This window comes from Phacochoerus africanus, chromosome 3, assembly GCF_016906955.1.
Source record: "Phacochoerus africanus isolate WHEZ1 chromosome 3, ROS_Pafr_v1, whole genome shotgun sequence".
In the NCBI taxonomy this organism is placed as follows: Eukaryota; Metazoa; Chordata; class Mammalia; order Artiodactyla; family Suidae; genus Phacochoerus; species Phacochoerus africanus.
The window spans coordinates 4538297-4558228 of NC_062546.1; the positions used below are offsets into that span (position 1 = coordinate 4538297).

Sequence of the window (19932 nt, forward strand, 5' to 3'; positions counted from 1 at the left end):
TCAGGGAGGGGCAACTCTGAGAATCAAGAGGAAGGCGAAGATGTAAACCAGCAATTGAGATGCACTGATTCCAAAATTCAGTTGCAATGTAAAACCAGGCATTTACTTAAGTAGGGGAAGATCTGGAGGAATGCGGTTTTTGACTTTGGGTTTCTTTTAAAGGAAGGGGAAACAAGCATGTCTGCAGGCACTGGGAAGGAATCAAGGAGAAGAGACATTTGAGTCACCAGAAATAGAGGGTGACTGATGGAGCGAGATACCCTAAGTGACAGAAAAGGAACAGGTGGGAATCTGCAGCGGAAACGAATCCAACTAGTAACCATGAGGTTGCAGGTTGGACCTCTGGTCTCCCTCAGCAGGTCAGGGATCCGGTGTTGCCATGAGCTGTGGTGTAGGTCGCAGACGAGGCTCAGATCCCACGTGGCTGTGGCTGTGGCTGCGGTGCAGGGCGGCAACTACAGCTCTGATTCAGCCCTTAGCCTGGGAACCTCCATGTGCCATGGGGGCAGCCCTAAAAAGGGAAACAAGAAAGGGAACAGGTAAAGAGCACTCGATGAAGAGGCTGTGCTAAGTCTCTGAACAGGAAGGGAGGACAGTGAAAACATAAGTCTGAAGAAGGTAGACAAGTGCCCGACACTTGGTAGAAAACCCTTTTGCCACTTTCTGAGCAGAAGGCACTGGGTCCACACGCAGCAGCGGCACACAGCGGGCCGTGGAGATGGGTCTCACCATTCCTTTCCACAGAAAGCCTTTTTCTCCTTCGCCCGTCTCACTTCTCTCAACACGCTCAGACGCAGACACCATGCACTCCCTGAGAAGACGCCTCGTGCCGTGCTCTGCGCTAAGCCGTGGGATGGGGGATAAAAGACACAGTCCAGAAAAAGGCAAAGGCCTTGCTGATTAATGGGGAGGACGTCAAGTCTCCAGACACACCTGATCACACTGTGATAAGCGCAGGGGACAGATACCCTGTGGGTGGAGCGTGTTGGGAAAGTGACCTCGAACAGTGAGGGAGGTACAGCAGACAGTGATGCCACACTGCACAGCAGCTACACTTTAAAATGTTAAACAGACGTGAAGGAGGGTGCCGTGGGACAGGAGGAGGGATGGAGGCAACACATGCAAACGCTCAGGGGCCGGAGGATCAAAGGCTAGAGCAGAGCCTGAGGACAGACAACAGGCACCGATCTCCCAGGTCTCCTTCAAGAATTTAAACCTCGTTCTTCTGGCAGGAGGGAGACATTTAAAGACCATAAGCAAGTCAGAGACAAGCTGAGATCTGCATTTCTGAACGTACCATCAGTAGGGAGAAGGCCAGAAGAAACTATTAGTCGTGGGGGGTTGGGGGGACCAGAAAGAAGGGGCAGATTTCGGTCGTGGGCTTTCCAAGCTGGTGCTGATCAACCGTGAGGCATGGGTACCATTCAGGGAGATGTATATGCAGGAAGAGTCAGTTTGGAGGAAAAAAGAAAAGGGAGTGGTGATAAGGACATCTGGGGCCCGCTGCCTCTGAGGAACCCGCAGCCCCTACGGAGGCTCAGGTCAGGCCAAGGATCCTTCAAGTGTCAGAAACCAAGGTGCTGGCAGAAGAGCTGCCCACCGGGAAAAAGACAGCCAGGGACAGGGGGGAGGGAAACTGAGAAACGAAGAAGAGGGAGGGACACCTGTGCCCGCAGCACCATCCTCAGGACGCCAAACGTCATGGACAAGCGTGAAGGGAAGTGCCAGGCAGCGCGCTGGCAAAGAGCTCAAATGCCACAGAGCAGAATCATTAAGAAGAGAGCATGGTAACGAGGCTCGTGGGTAATGAATGACCTGAGGAGTGAATGGGCAGTAAGCAGATGGAGACGGAGACCTCCAGAAGCTTAGGGGATCAGAAGGAAGAGAAGGGAGTAGCTAGAGTGGGCATACAGGACTGAGAAAGCAGTTATTCCTTTTCTTTTTTTGGCCACACCCACGGCATGTAGGAGTTCCTGGGCCAGGGACCGAACCCACACCTCAGTTGCAACCTGTGCCACAGCTGTGGCAACACCAGATCCTTAACCTGCTGAACCACAAGGGAACTTCCCAGTTATTCTCTCTCTCTCTTTTTTTTTTTTTTTTTTTTTTTTTGCTTTCTAGGGCCACACTCACGGCATATGGAGGTTCCCAGGCCAGGGGTCAAATTGGAGCTGCAGCTGCCGACCTACACCACAGCTCACGGCAATGCCAGATCCTTCACCCACTGAGCGAGGCCAGGGATGGAACCCGAGTCCTAATGGATACGAGTCAGGTTCATTACTGCTGAGCCACAAGGGAGGTCCCCCCAGTTATTCTTTTGAAAAAAGGCAGATAACACTCGGGTATTTGCTCAAGTGGACTAACTGTCAGGCACTGTGCTCAGCATCAGGCAAGGAGAGAAAAAACAAGAACCAACCTTTCTTTGAAGGGCAAAGGCCACCAAGGCAGTCATTACAAACCAATACATAAGAACACAATACGATAAAATAAAGAGACCCCAGTGAACGGTCAAGCGTTTTCTGGACGGCTCTAGACGACGCCTCATGTTTCTTCTACCTCGGGCATTCTGAGCAAGAGGAGGGGTCAGCTAGGCACCCCGTGCAAACTGTGATGCTCCCGTCCCAAATTACCTGAGAAGCTCTGAATGAGCGTATCTGCAGATTCTCCAAGGAGTGACTCATGGCTTTCCTTCACCCAATTAGTAAAGCAGTGTCTGACTTTAAAAAGGTCAGAAAGCGCGGATTTAGATTTTCAGAGCAGTCCATCAGGATACATTTATATGCCAACAAATCAATTCAAACAACAGAATGCGAATTCAAATAAGTCTCCACAAGGACAAATCTTTGGTTTTTCAGCAAATCCCTGTTTTTATTCCTGTGTGTGCTTCTATTTAAAACGGTCATACCAAACACTGAAAAGATGATTGAGGGCAGGCTGGGTGCTCCCCTCTCTGGGGTTACTGGGGACGCAGAGAACCCATGCTCTTAGTTACGACTGGGAAAGCTAAAGAAACAAAACCTACAGGAGCCTGCATTCCGGATGAAGACAAAGCAGTCAGTAAGGAAGGCGCACGCAGAGGGAGACGGAGACATAAACACAACATGTGAGTGATACACAATGTGCACAGCTTGAGGTGACGCAGAAAAAACTGGAACTGGATGAGAATATCCACGAATACCAAGGAAAGGTTTACAGAACAGAGAGAGAGCTTTTCAAGCAGAACAAGAGGGCTCACTAAAGACAGATCTGGGAGCCCGCACAAAGCCCTGCAAGGTACTCAGAGAAACGCAAGCCCCAGTTTCTGCCCTCAAGGGGCTCTCCATCCTTCTCCTTCAGCTAAAATGAACTTCCCTGTTCGCAAGCCCAGAGCCGGAAGGCACACCGAGCGAGCGGCACTGCGTCCAAGCCTCTTCACGCAGCAGAAGAGGAGGTCCAAGCTGGGTGGAGAGGCTGGCTGAGTCCCTCTCTGGGTGACAGCAAGGGGAGGAACAGAAGCCTCCCTTTGTAACACGAAGCACACAGGTGGCAGAGGCTGCGAGAACGAGGTACAGACTACACAGTCCGCCAAGGGCCGGACCCAGTCTCTCTCGTTTCTGAAATGAGATGACTGCAATACCCACTGTCCACCTAGACATGAATTGCTGGACACGGCTCGAGACACTCAGGACTCTAAATTGCCTGGGTTGTTTTTAAAGGCTCAATGGTGCTCAGAGAAGGGGAGAGGAACGGAAAACAGAACCTAGGTGCCTCTCCTTTTCTTCCCTTTTTCTACTATATTATAAAGCCTGAGTGCTGTAACTAAAAGGTAAAGTAGCACCCAATTAGCCCGCGCTGTCTGCAGTGACAGGCCTGGAGGTGACAAAGGACCTGCAGTCGGTGGTGGAAAGGAAAGTATGGTGGTAATATTAGCACATCATTTTCAACACTAATAAGTGAATGACGCAATTAGAAGTGATCAAGTTAGGACAAAAGTTCTTAGGGGAAAAAGAAAATTAGTAGAAAGGGTTTTTTTAAATCAGTCATTCTAAGTGCCAGGACAACTGTGTCCTCCATGGAGGCAGTGACAAGGAAGCTATTACTAGATGACAATGACAACTAAGCACCTTTGCTCCTTTTCATGTCTTGTTTCTCTTTCAACCCTCTTCCTCAATTCCCACTGTCCTATTTCCAGTCCCCCTTTCATCTTCCTAAGAACATAATAAATAAGAAAACCACGGGCTTTCCCAGTGAGCCACAGTCCCGCCAAGCTTTCAAGAGGAGAAATGCAGCCGAAGCAGTGATCAAGAACATGGGCTTTGCAGTCAGACAGAGCTTGGCTCGAATCCCAGTCCCACCTGCAGTCTGGGTTACGAACCTGAGGCACACGGCTGGATCTACTCCCTAGTCCTGCTGGAAGAATAAACAGGCACGGAATCGAAAAATGCCCAGAGTTCCACCTTCCGCGTGAGATTCAACCCCGAGAGGAACTTAGTTTTTTCTAAGCTCCTAGTGAGGAACTGCCATTGTTCTCACCCCACCACCCGGAGGCTGGGAAACAGAAGGGCCAGGACTCCTCTCCTGCCTCGAATCCACTACCTGGCCCACAGGAAGCTTCCAGGACGCAGTGACCAAACCAATCTTGAATCGCAGTCATGCTACATTCCGTCAGACAAGAAGGGGTGTCTGCCCGTGAAGAAGACCTCGAGGGATGAGTTGTGCAAAAGGAAGAAAGCCCTGATATTGCCAGATGGACGACCCCCTGCTCCACGCGCGATCACCTCCCCACGCTGACTCTCGGGCCTGGAGGCCAGTCTGGGGGAAGGACGACTCCCAAAGTGCGCTTCACACAGAATAAAACAGCACTTTCTCACAGGCACTTTATCTTGCTCAACACTTCAGAAATCTCTAGTTAATATTAACCTACCTTTATTTGTTTCTCTGTCTTTGTTGCCCCACTTGTAAAGTTTACGGTGGCACCTATGAAGGTCATTTATTTCAGACATTTCTATCTAAACAAGTATACTTTCAAACTTCTCTAAATTCCCACTTTACAAATCTGCAAAAGTGTGAAATTCCTACCTCACACAAATTTCACCCTACCTTCCAAAGACTCAAGAGCAGACGTGCAAATTACTCGAAAGTTAATGTGTTCTATATATACAGAATCATGAAACACGAACAATGTGTGTTATAAAAAGTGAATATTCACAAGGTAAATCAAAGAATATTTTGGAGTCATCAGTATGAACTTTCTTAAAAGGATGGTAAGAAATCTCTCCTAAACATTCCACAAAGATTAATTCTTAGTTAATTAATGTTCTGAAGAAATTATCCTGACAGCTCCTAACACTTCCTTAATGGATAAAAATTCTCTGCCCTGGAGTTCCCACTGTGGTACAGTTGGTTAAGGATCGGCTGTGCAACAGCTGTGCCATAGGTTGAAGCTGTGGCTCAGATCAATCCCTGGCCTGAGATCTTCCATATGCTGTGGGTGTGGCCAAAACAGAAAACAAAAGTTCTCTGCCTCCCCAACCCCCCAAATGAGCTCCTTTATGAGTTCATTCTAGAGCCCCTGTGGTACACCGGAAAGAGATGCCTTCGGTGCTGGACCGAGCGGGGACAGGCCCCTGCACCACTGTTTGCCACAGCGGCCTCGCCCAGGGCCGGGCTCCCTCACGGCGGAGTAGCGCACGTCACAGGGCTGTGCCCCAGCCTCCATAAGAAGATGAAGGATGTCAAGCATCTACCGCGCCCCCAGACTTCACGGACTTGGCGAAAAGCAGGCAATCATCTCCCAGGGAGCGTCCTTCTTGCCTTCCCTTTCCGTCCCCCTCATGCTAGAAGGCGAACGCCAGCACCCCGCTGGCCTCGGCTTTTCACGGCAGACCCCGGGCCCTGTGGGCCATCCACTCCTTCGCCCCTCACCACCACGTCCTCTGCTCCCAGGCCCCTCCGTCCGGCTCTCTGTTCCTCTCCCGTCCCTGAGCATCCTCCAGCCTTTAAAGACAGCCCCAGGAAAACTCAAGAGTCCCAGTGGTTCCAAGCCACATCACAAGCAATTTAAATCTAGTCCAGGGGTCCACTACACTGTCCTAAAGTATGATCCAAAAGAGACAACCGTCTCAATCCACCTCCCCCGCCCCCGAATATTTATGACCCTAAGCCCCCTCCCAGACGGGCTACAGCCATATGATCCTACTGAAGCACCAGGTGCAGGGGAAATCAAACACATTACAGGTGCGGAGGAATGGCTGCCACCTGCGCCATGTGACCTGCCCCATGGGGACAGACACCCCCGACGGTAGAAGAGAAATACTAACCTACCGTCAAAAATTGATAATAACCCTTCTGAAAGGATGAAGGAAAACCCTAGGAAGGTAGTTCTATACGGCTTTACAGTTTTGTGCCATTAGTGCTAAAATGTTATTAAGAGAAAATGCGTCAAGATTTTTCCCATGGGACTAGGCCATTTTCTCAACTCCTTCCCCCCACCCCACCCCACCCCCGCCCCCCGACCCTGTGCAAGGGAGGGAAAACCCAGAAGCACATCAAGGCATCATTGTTTCTAGACATCAACAGCTTTTGTTAAAACAACACGTTGAACATTTTGAAAACAAGATACTCTCGAAAGACTATTTTGCCACACTGATATTTTTTAAAATAATCTTAGAATGATGGTCAAGTTCAGTAACTTTGTTTCCATGATAAAGCTCTTTAAACAACTCCTGTTTTTGTAAAGTCGGCAGCCTACGTCTGGCAGGTAAAAACTTCAAAGACCGTACATATCCGCCGAGCACAGGCCAGAGCAACCCTGGATGTGCTACGCTGATGACAGCCTGAAAGGGGCCTAAAATGACAGAAAACGAGGAAGCAAGCCTGGAACCATAATGCAACTTTGTTTTTAACACAATGCCCAGTGCAAGATGACTGCGCAGAAGGCTTTTATTTGATGTTATTCAAGACACTCGATGGCACCCTTGTCCTGACGAATGGAACTCGTCTTTCTTGTCATCTTGCTGAAAGCTGGGCTCATTTGTTCCAAATCATGGTCATCCTTCAGATGGCAACATTTCCAAATACAAATGGGAGATGTAGGAAGCATCCTGGTGATAATTCCTATGTAAAAATTCAAGCTTCAGGTTCAAAAAGCCGAGCCTAAGGGTAGTATTTGAGTGTAACCAACATAGTTCCTTCCCCTGATTCCTTCCCTAATTTTCAACTATTTGGCGGTAATACCACAGGGTCAAAGTCCTCAGTGTTTTGCCTTGAGCACTGGATGGGAAGATGCTATATAATCTTAATAAATAAAAGATAGTATTACTAATGCTTAAGAGTTCATCTCTTTAATAAGCATCAATTCAGACTAATTATTTTAATAAATCCGTACTTGAATGCAAACTTACCAGGTAGTTACAAAGATAACCGTATTCATGCTACAAACACACACAACAAGGGACCATCACCATTTTCCAAATATAAACACACAGCCAAGAATTATCTAATTCTCCCCCCCAGCCCCCAAGGAGTTAACTGTGAAGAAAAGAAGAAAATAAATGTGTAAAAAGAAGTTAATCTCTAGTCCCCATTTTTCTCCCAGGAACAAAAACTCAGAAGTAAATAATACAATCTAAGTTTGACTAAAGATTGGTAAGTTTAATGCCACCTGCTTCGGATGAGCAAGCTGGTTAATAATTAAATAAATGAAGATAATCTATGCAGGATGGATTTAAACCACTACCATAAAGAATCTTAAGCACACTGCTGACATTCTGTTGTGCTGTAAAACACAGTCTGCTCTCTGTGATCATGAAATGTTAAGGAAATCAGTGCTATGCTAAAAGCTAAAGAATTAATGCAGTAATTAGCATCTGAAAGGTAATTACTGCATTGTACTGACTATATCTACCGAGTTTTATATTTTTTAGCTTCCTAAACAATATTAAATTACACATTAACGTAAGAGGATGAGCTAATGATTTCCTTATACAAAAGAGAATATCCCTAACCGGTCTACCCAAGTTCCAGTTTTCTCCCCAAAGCGGCAATCAACCACACCAACCAATGGTGCTGTGCCAGTATGTTACCCGTACTGACCCACAGCAGGGCTATCCAAGACGTATCAGAGGCCGCTGGCTTAGGTACAGAGTAAACAAAGGTAAATGGGTCCTCCGCGGGTTTAAACCCTAACTGACCAGCTCATGAGGCTGCTTAACCGACCCTTCTCACCTGATGGTATCATGAGGTGGGCGGGGCGGTTGCCAGGATGGGAGGAAGGATCCTTAAGAGTCTTGGGCATTGACCAAGAAAATACAAAGACATGCCACTTACCAGGGATGGAGTCAATGGAAGGGGAGGGAGAGAAGAAAGAAAAGATACAAAATGCCCTGAAAGCTCACTCTTTCTTTCTTTCTTCAAATCCTGTCAGTCTTTATTTTTTTTGTTTTCGGGTTTCTTTTTCTTTTTTAATTACTTGATGAATTTTATTAATTTATAGGTGTACAACAATCATCACAACCAAATTTTTATAGCATTTCCATTCCAAACCCTCAGTGCATGCCCCCCACCCCCCCGCCTTCTTTCTTTGTTTCTCTTGCCATGCCCAAGCCACACGGAAGCTCCCAGGTCAGGAAACGAACCTGTGCCACAGCATCAACCCAAGCCTCAGCAGTGACAACACCAGATCCTTAACCCACTGAGACACCAGGAAACTTCTCAGAAAGCTCTCTTTGAGCTGAGCAACAAATGGGAACTCAGAGTGAGGAGATGGAGAGAAAAGGATTTGGCCTAGGAAGACCAACAGAACAATCAAGAGAAAGAACAATGCAAAGCATACATTTCAAAGGTTCTCAAAATGCTTCACTCTTTCAGAAAGGTCACCCCAGTTCAAGAGAGATCCTCCTGTTTCACTACAGCAAGTGTCACGGTGCTGTGCCTCTTAATACAAAGCAGCACGGCACTTCCTATAAAACCCTACGAGGTCTTGCAAGGCTGTGCTCTCCTTCCTCCTGTAACATCCTTAACTTCAACACAACCACACGAAATGCCCAAGATGAAAAAAAAATCCAACACATACAACTCCATATCATCTTAGGCTGCACTGAAAAACAATTTTTTTCCTTTGGATGACATGCATTTTAACTATTATCTTTTTTTTTTTGGCCCACACTCGCAGCATGTGCAAATTCCTGGGCCAGGGATTGAACACATGCCACAGAGCAACCCAAGCCACAGCAGTGAGAACACCAGGTACTTAACCTGCTGAGCCACACGAGAACTCTATTACCTTCTTAAGCAAAGTTAGCTGACAAGTTTGATTCATCTAAGCGAACTGTCCAAAGTCAGAATCATCACCCTGAGTAACCTGTATGTGCCAGTTCTCATCCTGAAATGAATGATCCCTAAACAGCAAGCCAGGATACAGAACCTCTTTGTTTTTGTTTGTTTGTTTGTGTCTTTTCAGGGCCGCACCCGCAGCATATGGAGGTTCCCAGGCTAGGGGTCTAACTGGAGCTGTAGCTGCTGGCCTACACCACAGCCACAGCAGTGCAGGATCTGAGCTGTGTCTGTGACCTACACCACAGCTCATGGCAACGCCAGATCCTTAACCCACTGAGTGAGGCCAGGCATTGAACCCACAACCTCATGGTTCCTAGTTGGATTTGTTTCCACCGTGCCACGAACTCCTGAACCTCTATTCTAATTTCACTACCTTAGTGCTCAGTTTAAAAACAAACCAACAGGTGTTCCTGTTGTGACACAGCAGGTTAAGGATCTGGCACTGCCTCTGAGGCAGTGCAGGTTCGATCCTTGGTCCAGAGCAGTGGGTTAAGGATCCAGTGTTGTTGCAGCTGTGGCACAGGTCACAGCTGTGGCTCAGATTTGATCCCTGGTGAGAGAACTTCCCATAGGCCACAGGCATGGCCAATAAAGGGAAAAGAGAAAAAGAAATAAACCCACAAAAAAAATCGCATAGACTGGTTTATACACGCCTCCAGATGCCTTTTCTGAAGCCACAAGCCAACAGCCTTCAACAATCTGACACTGCAACTTTCCTGGACCACCTCCTTAGCAAAAATATCCAGGGGCTTTGGCCAGCCCTGGGCCAGAGAGACCACTCTTCTCCACCACACTGTTCATGTAAAGAAGCTGAAAGGATGACACCAGCTGACCAAATACTCCTCTGGAGAGTGAAGCGGCCAGCCCAAGGTCAGACATCTTCAAGTGAAAGAACTGGGACAAAAGCTTTAATCGTCCCCGATTAGTGCCTCTTTCTATACTTCACTGTAGAGGAAGTCTACACGCTGGGGGTGGGATCAAGGTCACTCGGGATCAAAAAACTGGCTGCGAAGACAACATCATTTGAACGTGGACACTGGCTGCCTCTGGCAGAGGCCATAGAAGACCTGACTCCTGTCCACAAGCCAGCCTCGTCTCCTACTTGGCCTCGTGACCTCCAGCAAGTGCTCATTGCTGCTGTCATTCAGAACTACCAGCGGCGTCCCAAAGGAGCCCCATTACTCAGCCTCTGTGCCACTGTACATGCAGTTCCCTCTGCTGCCACGCTCCCTGCCCATGGCCTGCTTCCCTTCCACCTTCACACACAGCTCGAATGACACGTCTTTCTGGAGCTGACTCCTCCCGGCTCCCGGAGCACTCTGAATTCCCTCAGACCCTCGCCCGGTCCTGGCTGATTCTGCGGGACCTAAGGGGGTGTTGAGAGGCACACCTGTGATGTGACTCGCCTCCTCGTACCTGACACTTGGAGCAGCACACGTCTACGGACTAAAGGAAGGAGCGTGCCGCTGCCCAGGAGCGGCGAAGCCAGGCTTGCGGGGTAGAGAATGTCGGACACCTCACGTGCAAACCATCCCCTTCATGGCCAGCACCATCCCGGGGATTCCACTCCCAGCCTGGCCCCTGGGGGAGAAGGCCAGCGGGACAGCACGCAAACTCCAGTTCTCTTGCGGAATTATAATCCATCCACCTTAGGTCTTTGAGGGGGTTTGTTTTGGTTTTAACTGGACACCCTTCAGCTGTTTATACATTTAGGGTCACTTCAGACTGTTAACCTGGGAGGCAAAGTAAAGCCACAGGACTGGAACAGCTCCCAGAGGTGGGACAGCAGAACTGCTAAGAAGGGTGAGCTCTGAAGTCTGAGCTCAAATGTGAGCTCATTGTGACTTAAGTTTGGGTAAGTTACCCCAACGCTACTTCCCGCCAGTATAATTTAAAGTGGGGTGCATGTGGCCAGAATGCAGTGCAACTCCGCAAACATCTACTGAGCGCCTACAGTAAGCCAAGTGCTGGCAATACAGCAGGGCCCTGGGCGTCCAGTCTAAGCAGATGCTCATCAGGGCCAGCCGGTTTCAGGTCCTTCGCAGCACGTGCCACTCCCTGAACCAGGCTTGCGCGCTCGTGTATCCCCCTCACTAGAAGGTACGCAGCATGAGATCGGGGAACTTGTCCATCTGGCTCATTCCTCTCCCTCCAGTGCCAAGCTTACGTTACTCAAGGCACTTGAAAAGATGGCACTGGGTAAGTCAGATGAGGTCCCAGACAAGAGACTCCTGGCACTTTCATTTTGGTGGAGAAGACGGGGCGGTAAGACGGAAAATAAAGACAGACGTTACAAGGGGCTCCGGCTTGCCACAAACACGCGTGGCCCCCCGGGCTTCCTCTGGGAAGATAAAAGATCTCGCCGCCCTGCGAGGCCCCCATCGCTGCACAGACGTGAGCCGCGGGCATGAGGACGGCAGGGCAAGGAAGGCTGGGCCACGTCCCGCCAGAACGTGTGCGGAGGCTCCTGCCACTCATTTGTTCAACGGGTATTTATTAGGCCCCTAAGACGTGCGGGGCAGGAAGCAGAGACGTGACAAGGTCCTGTCCTCATGGAGTTTCCCTTCTAGTGTACCAACAGGGTAAACAAGCGCGGAAACGGTCCTTCCAGGTCGTGGCAAGTGCCGACCTGCCCACGAACACATGTGACGGGGAACGGCTGCAGGTGTCCTCCCTGGGCAGGTGACAGCTGACCTATGCCCCGAGCAGGCCAACCTTGCAGCGAGCAGGACAAAAACCTTCTCGGCGAAGGCGCCCACACCAGGGCGGAGGCCGCACACTGGACAGGAACAGTTACACTGGCAACTGTGCGAGTGTCTCGAGGGCGAGGCGCAGGGAGGCTGTGGAGGAGCAGGCCCTGGACTCCCGCACACGGACGCCTGGCGGCCCGGGGCGGGCGCGCCGTCGGGGGGGAGCGGGCGGGGGCCGCGGGCCGGGGGCCGACGTCACGGCCGCTCCGCCAGGCCCTCCGGAGCGCGGGAGGGGGTGCGGGGCGGCGGGCCCGGCCCGCGGCCGAAGATGGCGGGCCTCCGGGCTTACCTCGGAATTTGAGCTCGTGTTGCGGCTCGAGGCTCAGGACCTGCTCCACCTTCGCCATGTTCCTCGGCAGCGGGGCACCTCAGGCGGGGAGACCCCTGAGAGGTCACCTGGGGCGAGAAGCGTTAAGGCTGCGCCCCCTTTAAATTTGGAAAAGGGGGGGCCGGCCGGGGCGCGGGCGGGGGTCGCCGACGGGGTGCGCGCGGGGGGGCGACCTACGCGGTGCAGGCGCAGGGGCGGAGGGCGAGGGCGAGGCCGCGGTGCCCGGCGAGCGCACGGCACGCACGCACGCAGCGACGCACGCAGCGACGGACGCACGCACGCACGCACGCACGCAGCAGGCTGGCCGGCTCGGCCCGGGCGCGCGCTCGGGCTGTGGGGAGCTGAGCGCGCGGAGCCCCTGCCGGGCAGTGCGCAAGCGCAGCGCTGGCCGTGGGGGCGGGGCTGCCGGGCGGCAGGGGGCGGGGCGCCGCGCAGTCCCCGGGAGGGGCGGGTCCGGGACGCCCGGGGTCTTGGGCCGTCGCGGGGGAGACTGTTTACTGAACGTCCGTGGGGGCCTGGCTTTGTGCTAAGTGCTTTACTCAATAATAATAATTAATAAGAATGAACTTCCACTTTCCCTTGTTTGTGCGGTGCCAGGCACTTAGAGACTGAATAATAATGAAAGCACTATTTATTCTTATTGTAAACATGTTTATTGGTGAATGATGTGTGCTAGGCACTGTGACGTATGGTAAACAATAAATATAAATTTAGTAAGGTACCAATTACTGCTTGCTTATTTTGTGCCACTCTGCTGAGCGCTTTGGATAACAGCAGCATCAATTATATTAAATAAAAGCTACTCTACGTGAAATGTTTACTAACAAATACGGTGCTGAATCCTGCGCTACTAAATGCAACAAATATTTAGAAACACCAGAAGCAGAAATGTCGACCTGGTTTCTACCCTCTCCCTAGAGCCGGTAGGAGGGACAACCTGTGAATAAATAACCGCACAAAAAAGTTCATTAAAAATTACTGAGAACCCAGATCTTCTTGGCCTCAAATGTGAACACTCTGCTTCACTATTGACATGTAAATTTTATTCCATTTATAATGTTCACGACATGAAATACGTTATTAATAGTCCCCTTTAATATATATATATAGACGAAACACAGCAAAGAGCTAATACTGACTCTACATAGCAGGCATATGTGGTTTCTTTGCACTATTCTTCCCATTTTTCAGTACGCTTGGAATTCTTCATAATAAAAGGTTTTTTTTAAAGATAATCTTTGTCTTTTAACTAGAGCATTTGGTGCATTTATACTTATTATATTTACGATATATCTGGATTTATTTCTACCATCTTATTTGCCCCTTCTATTTGCCATGCCTGCTTTTTTTTTTTCTTTTTCCTCTCCTTTCATGCTCCTTGGGTGCTGATGTTTTTTCTCATTCCGCTTTTCTTCCTCTTTCATACTCTGCTTCTGTTGTTTTAGTGATTACTCTTCACCTTACTACCTGAAAATAAAAGCACTTAGGGGTGCTATAATGACCCATATACTAAATAATATGCCTTAATTGTAGTATATTTTCAGTTTAATCTTTTCCTTTTTCACCTCAGTGAGTCATCACTAAATTGCTGTATACAGTCAGTGTTAATTTAGACTCAATCACACGGTTACCAATTTCTTTGCTCATCTTCTTGCTTCTCAGAACTTAGAACTAGGATCACTTTCCTTGTCCCTTAAGTACAACCTTTAAATTCTATTTCAGTGAGGGTTTGTTGGAGCAAATGCCCTTGGTTTTTGTTCACCTGAAAATGACTTTAGGAGTTCCTGTCGTGATTCAGTGGTTAAGGAATCCGACTAAGAACCATGAGGTTACAGGTTCGATCCCTGGCCTCGCTCAGTGGGTTAAGGATCCCGCATTGCCGTGAGCTGTGGTGTAGGTCAGCAGCTACAGCTCTGATTGGACCCCTAGCCTGGGAACCTCCATCTGCTGTGGGTGAGGCCCTAGAAAAGACAAAAACCAAAACAAGTCAAACTTTATATTTCCCTTGTTTTGAGAGGTATTTTGCCTGGTTTCCTAGAGGGACAATCATTTACTCTCAGCACTGTGAAGATGCCACCACTGATTTCCAGCTCCCACTGTTACTGGCTGAGCTTTCAGATGACAATCTCCTCATTATTCCTGCAAAAATAATCTGTTTTTTTTCCTGTCCTGGGGTTCTACAGTTTTATCACAATATACCTTTTAATTTATTCTTAGCCCATTCAGACTGCTCTAACAAAATACCTTATAAAGGGAGTTCCCGTTGTCGTGGCTCAGCAGTCACGAACCCGACTAGCTTCCATGAGGACGTGGGTTTGATCCCTGGCCTGGCTCATGAGTTAAGGATCCAGCGTTGCCATGAGCTGTGGTGTAGGTCGCAGGTGAGGCTCAGATCCCGCTTGAATGTGGCTGTGGCTGTGGTGTAGGCCGGCAGCTGAAGCTCTGATTGGACCCCTAGCCTGGGAACTGCCATATGCCTCAGGTGCAGCCCTAAAAAGACAAAAACAAGAACAAAAATACCATAGGGAGTGGATGGCTCAAACAACGGCATTTATTTCTCACAGCTCTGGAGCCTGGGAAGTTCAAGATCAGAGCACCAGCAAATTCTGTGCCAGGCAAGAGCCTACTTTCTGGTTCCTCGTCAGCTGTTCTTTTGCTCTCTGGGGTCTCTCTCTCTCTCTCTCTTTTTTTTTTTTTTTTTGTCTTTTTTGCCATTTCTTGAGCTGCTCCCTCAGCATATGGAGGTTCCCAGGCTAGGGGTCTAATTGGAACTATAGCCGCCGGCCTACACCACAGCCATAGCAACACCAGATCCAAGCTGCGTCTGTGACCTACACCACAGCTCACGGCAACGCCGGATCCTTAACCCGCTGAGCAAGGCCAGGGATCAAACCCGCAACCTCGTGGTTCCTAGTCGGATTTGTTAACCACTGAGCCACGATGGGAACTCCTTGGGTCTCTTTTATAAGGGGCGCTAATCCTATTGATCAGGGTTCCCCACTCATAACCTAATCACCCCACGGGGGCCCAGCTTCCAATACCACCATTCAGGGACTGGGTTTCCAGCCATGACTTTTGGGGAAGATACAAATGTTCAGTCTATCGTATTTATCCTGCTTGGAGTCTCGAGGATTTTTGAATTTGTTGGCTGGTATATTTGATCATTCTGGAAAATTCTCAGACAACATTAAAAAAATGTCTTACTTGTAAAACACACATAACATAATTTACTATCATAATCACGTGACGTGTAGAGTTTAATGGTATTGAATTCACTCACATTATTGTACAACCATGACCATACTCTGTCTCCAGAACTCTTGCAAAACTAGAACACCAAGGAGTTCCCTGGCGGCCTAGCAGCGAAGGAACTGGCGTTGTCGCTGCAGTGGCTTGCGTCGCTGCCGTGGTGCAGGTTTGATCCCAGGTCTGGGAACCTCCACCTGTGGCAGGAACAAAACAAAAACAAAAACAGAAACAAAAGTAGAACTTCATACCCAGGAGACAGTAACGCTCCCTCCCCTTCCCCCACCCCTGGCAATCACAGGCTTTCAGTCTCTACGAGTGTGACCAGTCCAGGTCCCTCTACTTTATGTACGTAGGGTCACACAGTATTTGTCCTTTTGTGGCTGGCTTATTTCACACAGCATAATGTCTCCAAGTGTCCCCATGTTGGCGCATGCAGGACACCATGTCTTTGAAATATTACCTTAGCCCCAGCCTCTCATTCTTTTCTCCTGGAAGAGGCTGACTCGCAGTTTGTTCAACCAATATTTTTCAAACTGTAGGCTGCTTCCCAAAGGTGACTTGTAAAATCAATTTAGTAGGTTGTTACCAGCACTGAGAAAGAAAATGAACAGAAAATATCAGTCTTGTATTCTTTCATGAAACTTTAGTTTCGGCTGTGTATCTATGAACATACCGAGACATAAAACCATGTAGTGAGTTACAAATAAAATGCATTTCTTCGACTTTCTCATCCCATTTCCCACGTTGCTCTATTGCTCTGTCAAAGCTTAAAGTCGCATCTCTGTGTCCCACATTGGGGCTCTTTCTTCAGATCGCCACGCAGGGAGTGGTCCCGTATTGGGTTTTACTGTTGTCACTTTAGTCAGTGGCAGTGGCCAGGTCAGTTTGATGAGGGGACGTCCCTGTTCTTGGGCCCCCACGGAGCTTCCACACATGCTACCATGGGCATTTTTAAATAAACTCGGTGTGTCAGCAATGGCAGGGCGGCCCCAACCATGTCACCTTGTCCACTTGATTAGTACGAGTCACCACTGCCATGGAGGCCCTTGGGTGGGCATTCCCATGGGACACTGTGACCATCCTGGCTGGCATCCACGTGGGTCCTCCCCAGACTCCTTCTCACCAAGTCCACTTCTGCTCTATCTGCCCCCGACCCCTGGGTTAGTGCACAGAAGCACCGGCTCTATCCCACCAGAGTCAACATCTAAAAATACTGCTTGACAGCTTGATATGGGAGTTCCCTGGTGGCTCAGCAGGTTAAGGATCTGGCATTGTCACTGCTGCGGCGCAGATTTGACCCCTGGCCTGGAAACTTCCACATGCCATGGGTGTGGCCAAAAAAAAAGTTAAAAATAAATAAAAGCACTGCTCGAGATTCTGGAAATTCTGTGAATTCCACGTGTGTGGTAATTCTACAGCTCGACCATTCGATTTTGATTTTCAGCAAGGTCAGAAACCTGTAGCTACAAGAAATAAAGGATTATTTTCGGGCTCCCTGGCGTCTCCCTCAAGTCACAGTTGGAACACCAATTGTGGCTTAAGCTGAGGGCTTCCAGTTTCTCACTTTCTTTCCATAACAGCTCCAGGGAACTCAGAGGCAGCTGCCCCACCGCACGGTCCCTGAGTCACCTCCGGAAGGGTAGCAGCCACCTGGCTCTCCCAGGCCCCTGCGTGTGGGCCCTCCGTCACAGTCCGGAGCGGGGGACAAGGCCCTTGGTGGTGACACCCCTGCATATTCCCTGTAGATTACCTGTAACCCCGGCAGGGTGCCACACCGACTCTCTGGGGTAAATGTCACTCGATTTGCCATTTTTGCGGATCCCTGTGGTGCTAACACTCCCCCCATGACTGTTTTGTTTGGTTTTGCTTCTTAGGGCCACACTTGTGGCCTATGGAGGTTCCCAGGCTAGGGGTCCAAACAGAGCTACAGCTCTGGCCTACACCACTGCCACAGCCACGCCAGAGCCGAGCCGCGTCTGCAACCTACACCACAGCTCATGGCAACGCCGCATCCCCAACCCACCGAGCAAGGCCAGGGATCGAACCCACATCCTCATGGACACTCATCGGATTAGTTTCCGCTGAGCCATGATGGGAACTGCCCCCATGACTGGTTTTCACCTACTTGTAGGACATGGCTGCACACGGGGTGAAAAGAGAGGGGCCCTTTGGCTCCTGCAGGGTGGGGGACAGCCCTGCTTCTGTTCTATTTCCCCCCCAAGGCTCACAGTCTGCGTGAGGTCGTGGCCCCATCAGCCCCAGAACCCCAACTCTGAGGCTCTGTTTCCTGGGACCCCTCTTGGTACCAAGCACTCGACCAGTCAGAGTCCAGCCAGGAGAGCAGAAATTACCTCAGAAACTCTGACAAAGATGATTGAGAAGGAGGACATGGTTCGTGGGGTGACGGGAACTGCAAACGCCCAAAGAGGAAGACGCGGGGTCTCTCAGGGGGAGGGGGTGCCGGGGACACAAGGAAGGTGTCACCAGACCCCAGGAGCTCCGAGGCCGGGCCTCAGGGAGTGGACTCTGAGGGGCCACCCCCGAAAGCTGCAGGCTGTGGCCAGGGGAGGGTCGCAGTTGAGGTGACAGTGACAGGGAGACCAAGACCCCCTTCCCCGCCCTCCTGCCCTCAGGTCTCCCCCAGGGGCCTCTGCTGGGGGAGCTGACAGGAGAGCAGCTGCCTGAGGGGACGGAGCGAACGGAGCCCCTGAGCCTCGGGGCAGAGAGTGGGGGGCCCGAGAGCCCCACGCCCACCCCCTCCTGGATTTCCTTCAGGTCGTGGACACTTGTGTTTACAGCCTGTGCAAAGCGGATGGGTGTGGAGTTTCGATTCTGTTGTTTCTGCTGGCTCAGGGTGTCCTGTTTCCTCGTGTGTTTTCTGGTCTTTCGGCTTCTGTATGGGCGTTCTTGGAGGCCTGGTGTTGCAATCCGCTGTCACCATGTAGCCCATGGCTGCAAAACCCAGCAGCTCAAACACCAACCGTCAAGTGACCAGCGTCCCTCACGTGCGTGGGGTGGCTGGGCTCCGCCCCGGGGTCTCACGCAGGCTCTCTCCTGGGCTATGCAGAGAGGTGAGGGCCAGCTGCAAAGTTCAAGGGCACAGAACGCTGGGGTCACCCTCTTTTCCCACATCAACTGCGGGTGTTAGGTGTGGGGACAGCCCCCAAACCATCCTCAGATGTGATAATTCAATAGAGGCTCATAGAACTCACAGAAAGCTGGTATACTCATGGTTAGTTTCTGTCTTCTTAGGGCCACACCTGAGGCATATGGAGGTTCCCAGGCTAGGGGTCCAATCGGAGCTACAGCCACACCGGATCTGAGCTGCATCTGAGACCTACCCCGCACCTTTTGGCCACGCCAGATCCTAAACCCACTGAGTGAGGCCGAGAATCGAACCTACATCCTCACGGATGCTATATTGCGTTCTTAGCCCTGTGAGCCACGAGGGGAATTACATAGTTATGGTGTATCACAGGGAAAGGAAACGGATCCCAATCAGCCAAGGGAAACAGCGCCTGGGAGAGAGGATTCTCCGTGTGGAGCTCCCTTTGCCCTCTCCCTGGGGAGTCGGGACCTGCTAGTCTCCAGGGTCAGTGTGTGCCAGTGGGCACAGAGCGTCACCAGCCAGGGAAGCCCACCTGAGTGTCTGTGTCCGGAGTTTGTACTGGGGCTCCATTCTCGTAGGCTGATGGCCCACAGGGCTGTTTTCAGTCTCCTGGCTCAAATGATAGCACATGACCCAAGGCCTCCACCCTAAGACGCACGGCTAGTCTTTCTGGCCGCTGGCCCTCTTTCTCAGACTATCCACGTGTGGCCAGCCCTCCCCAAAGCACATCGTTAAGACTATCCAGTAGGGATGGGACCAGAGATGTTGCCACTAAGTGGAGCCCATCAGAAAGAGAAAGACGAATACCATATGAGATCACTTATATGTGGAATCTAAAATATGGCGCAAAGGAACCTAGCTGCAAAACAGAAAGAGACTCACAGACACGGAGAACAGACTTCTGGTTGCCAAGGGGGAGGGGGAGGGAGTGGAATGGACGGGGAGTTTGGGGTTGGTAGATGCCAACGGTTACATTTCGAATGGGTAAGCCATGAGGTCCTACTTTGCAGCACAGGGAGCTATATCCAGTCTCTTGGGCTAGACCAGGATGGAAGATCATATGAGAGAAAGAATGTACATACATGTATGACCGGGACAGTTTGCTGTACAGTAGAAATTGACACAATATAGTAAATCAACTATAATAAAAACATTTAAAAAAATAGTAAAATCAGATGTAA

At 50.2% G+C, this 19932-nt stretch overlaps 1 protein-coding gene across 3 annotated transcripts in view; it reads right to left on the reverse strand.

Annotated features, from left to right (window-relative positions):
* Positions 1-12745, reverse strand: part of VAPB (VAMP associated protein B and C) — a 50563-nt gene extending 37818 nt beyond the window's left edge. Inside the window, exons 1-2 of one of the 3 annotated variants that reach the window (XM_047770783.1) lie at positions 12571-12636; positions 12355-12461 (exon numbers count right to left, since the gene is read on the reverse strand). In XM_047770783.1, the coding sequence (XP_047626739.1) occupies positions 12355-12412 (58 nt within the window). In that variant the 5' untranslated portion in view covers positions 12413-12461; positions 12571-12636. Of the gene's footprint in view, positions 1-12354 lie in introns of all 3 variants that reach the window. The other 2 variants (XM_047770782.1, XM_047770784.1) reach the window with 2 other exon arrangements.
* Positions 12746-19932: the final 7187 nt, after the last annotated feature.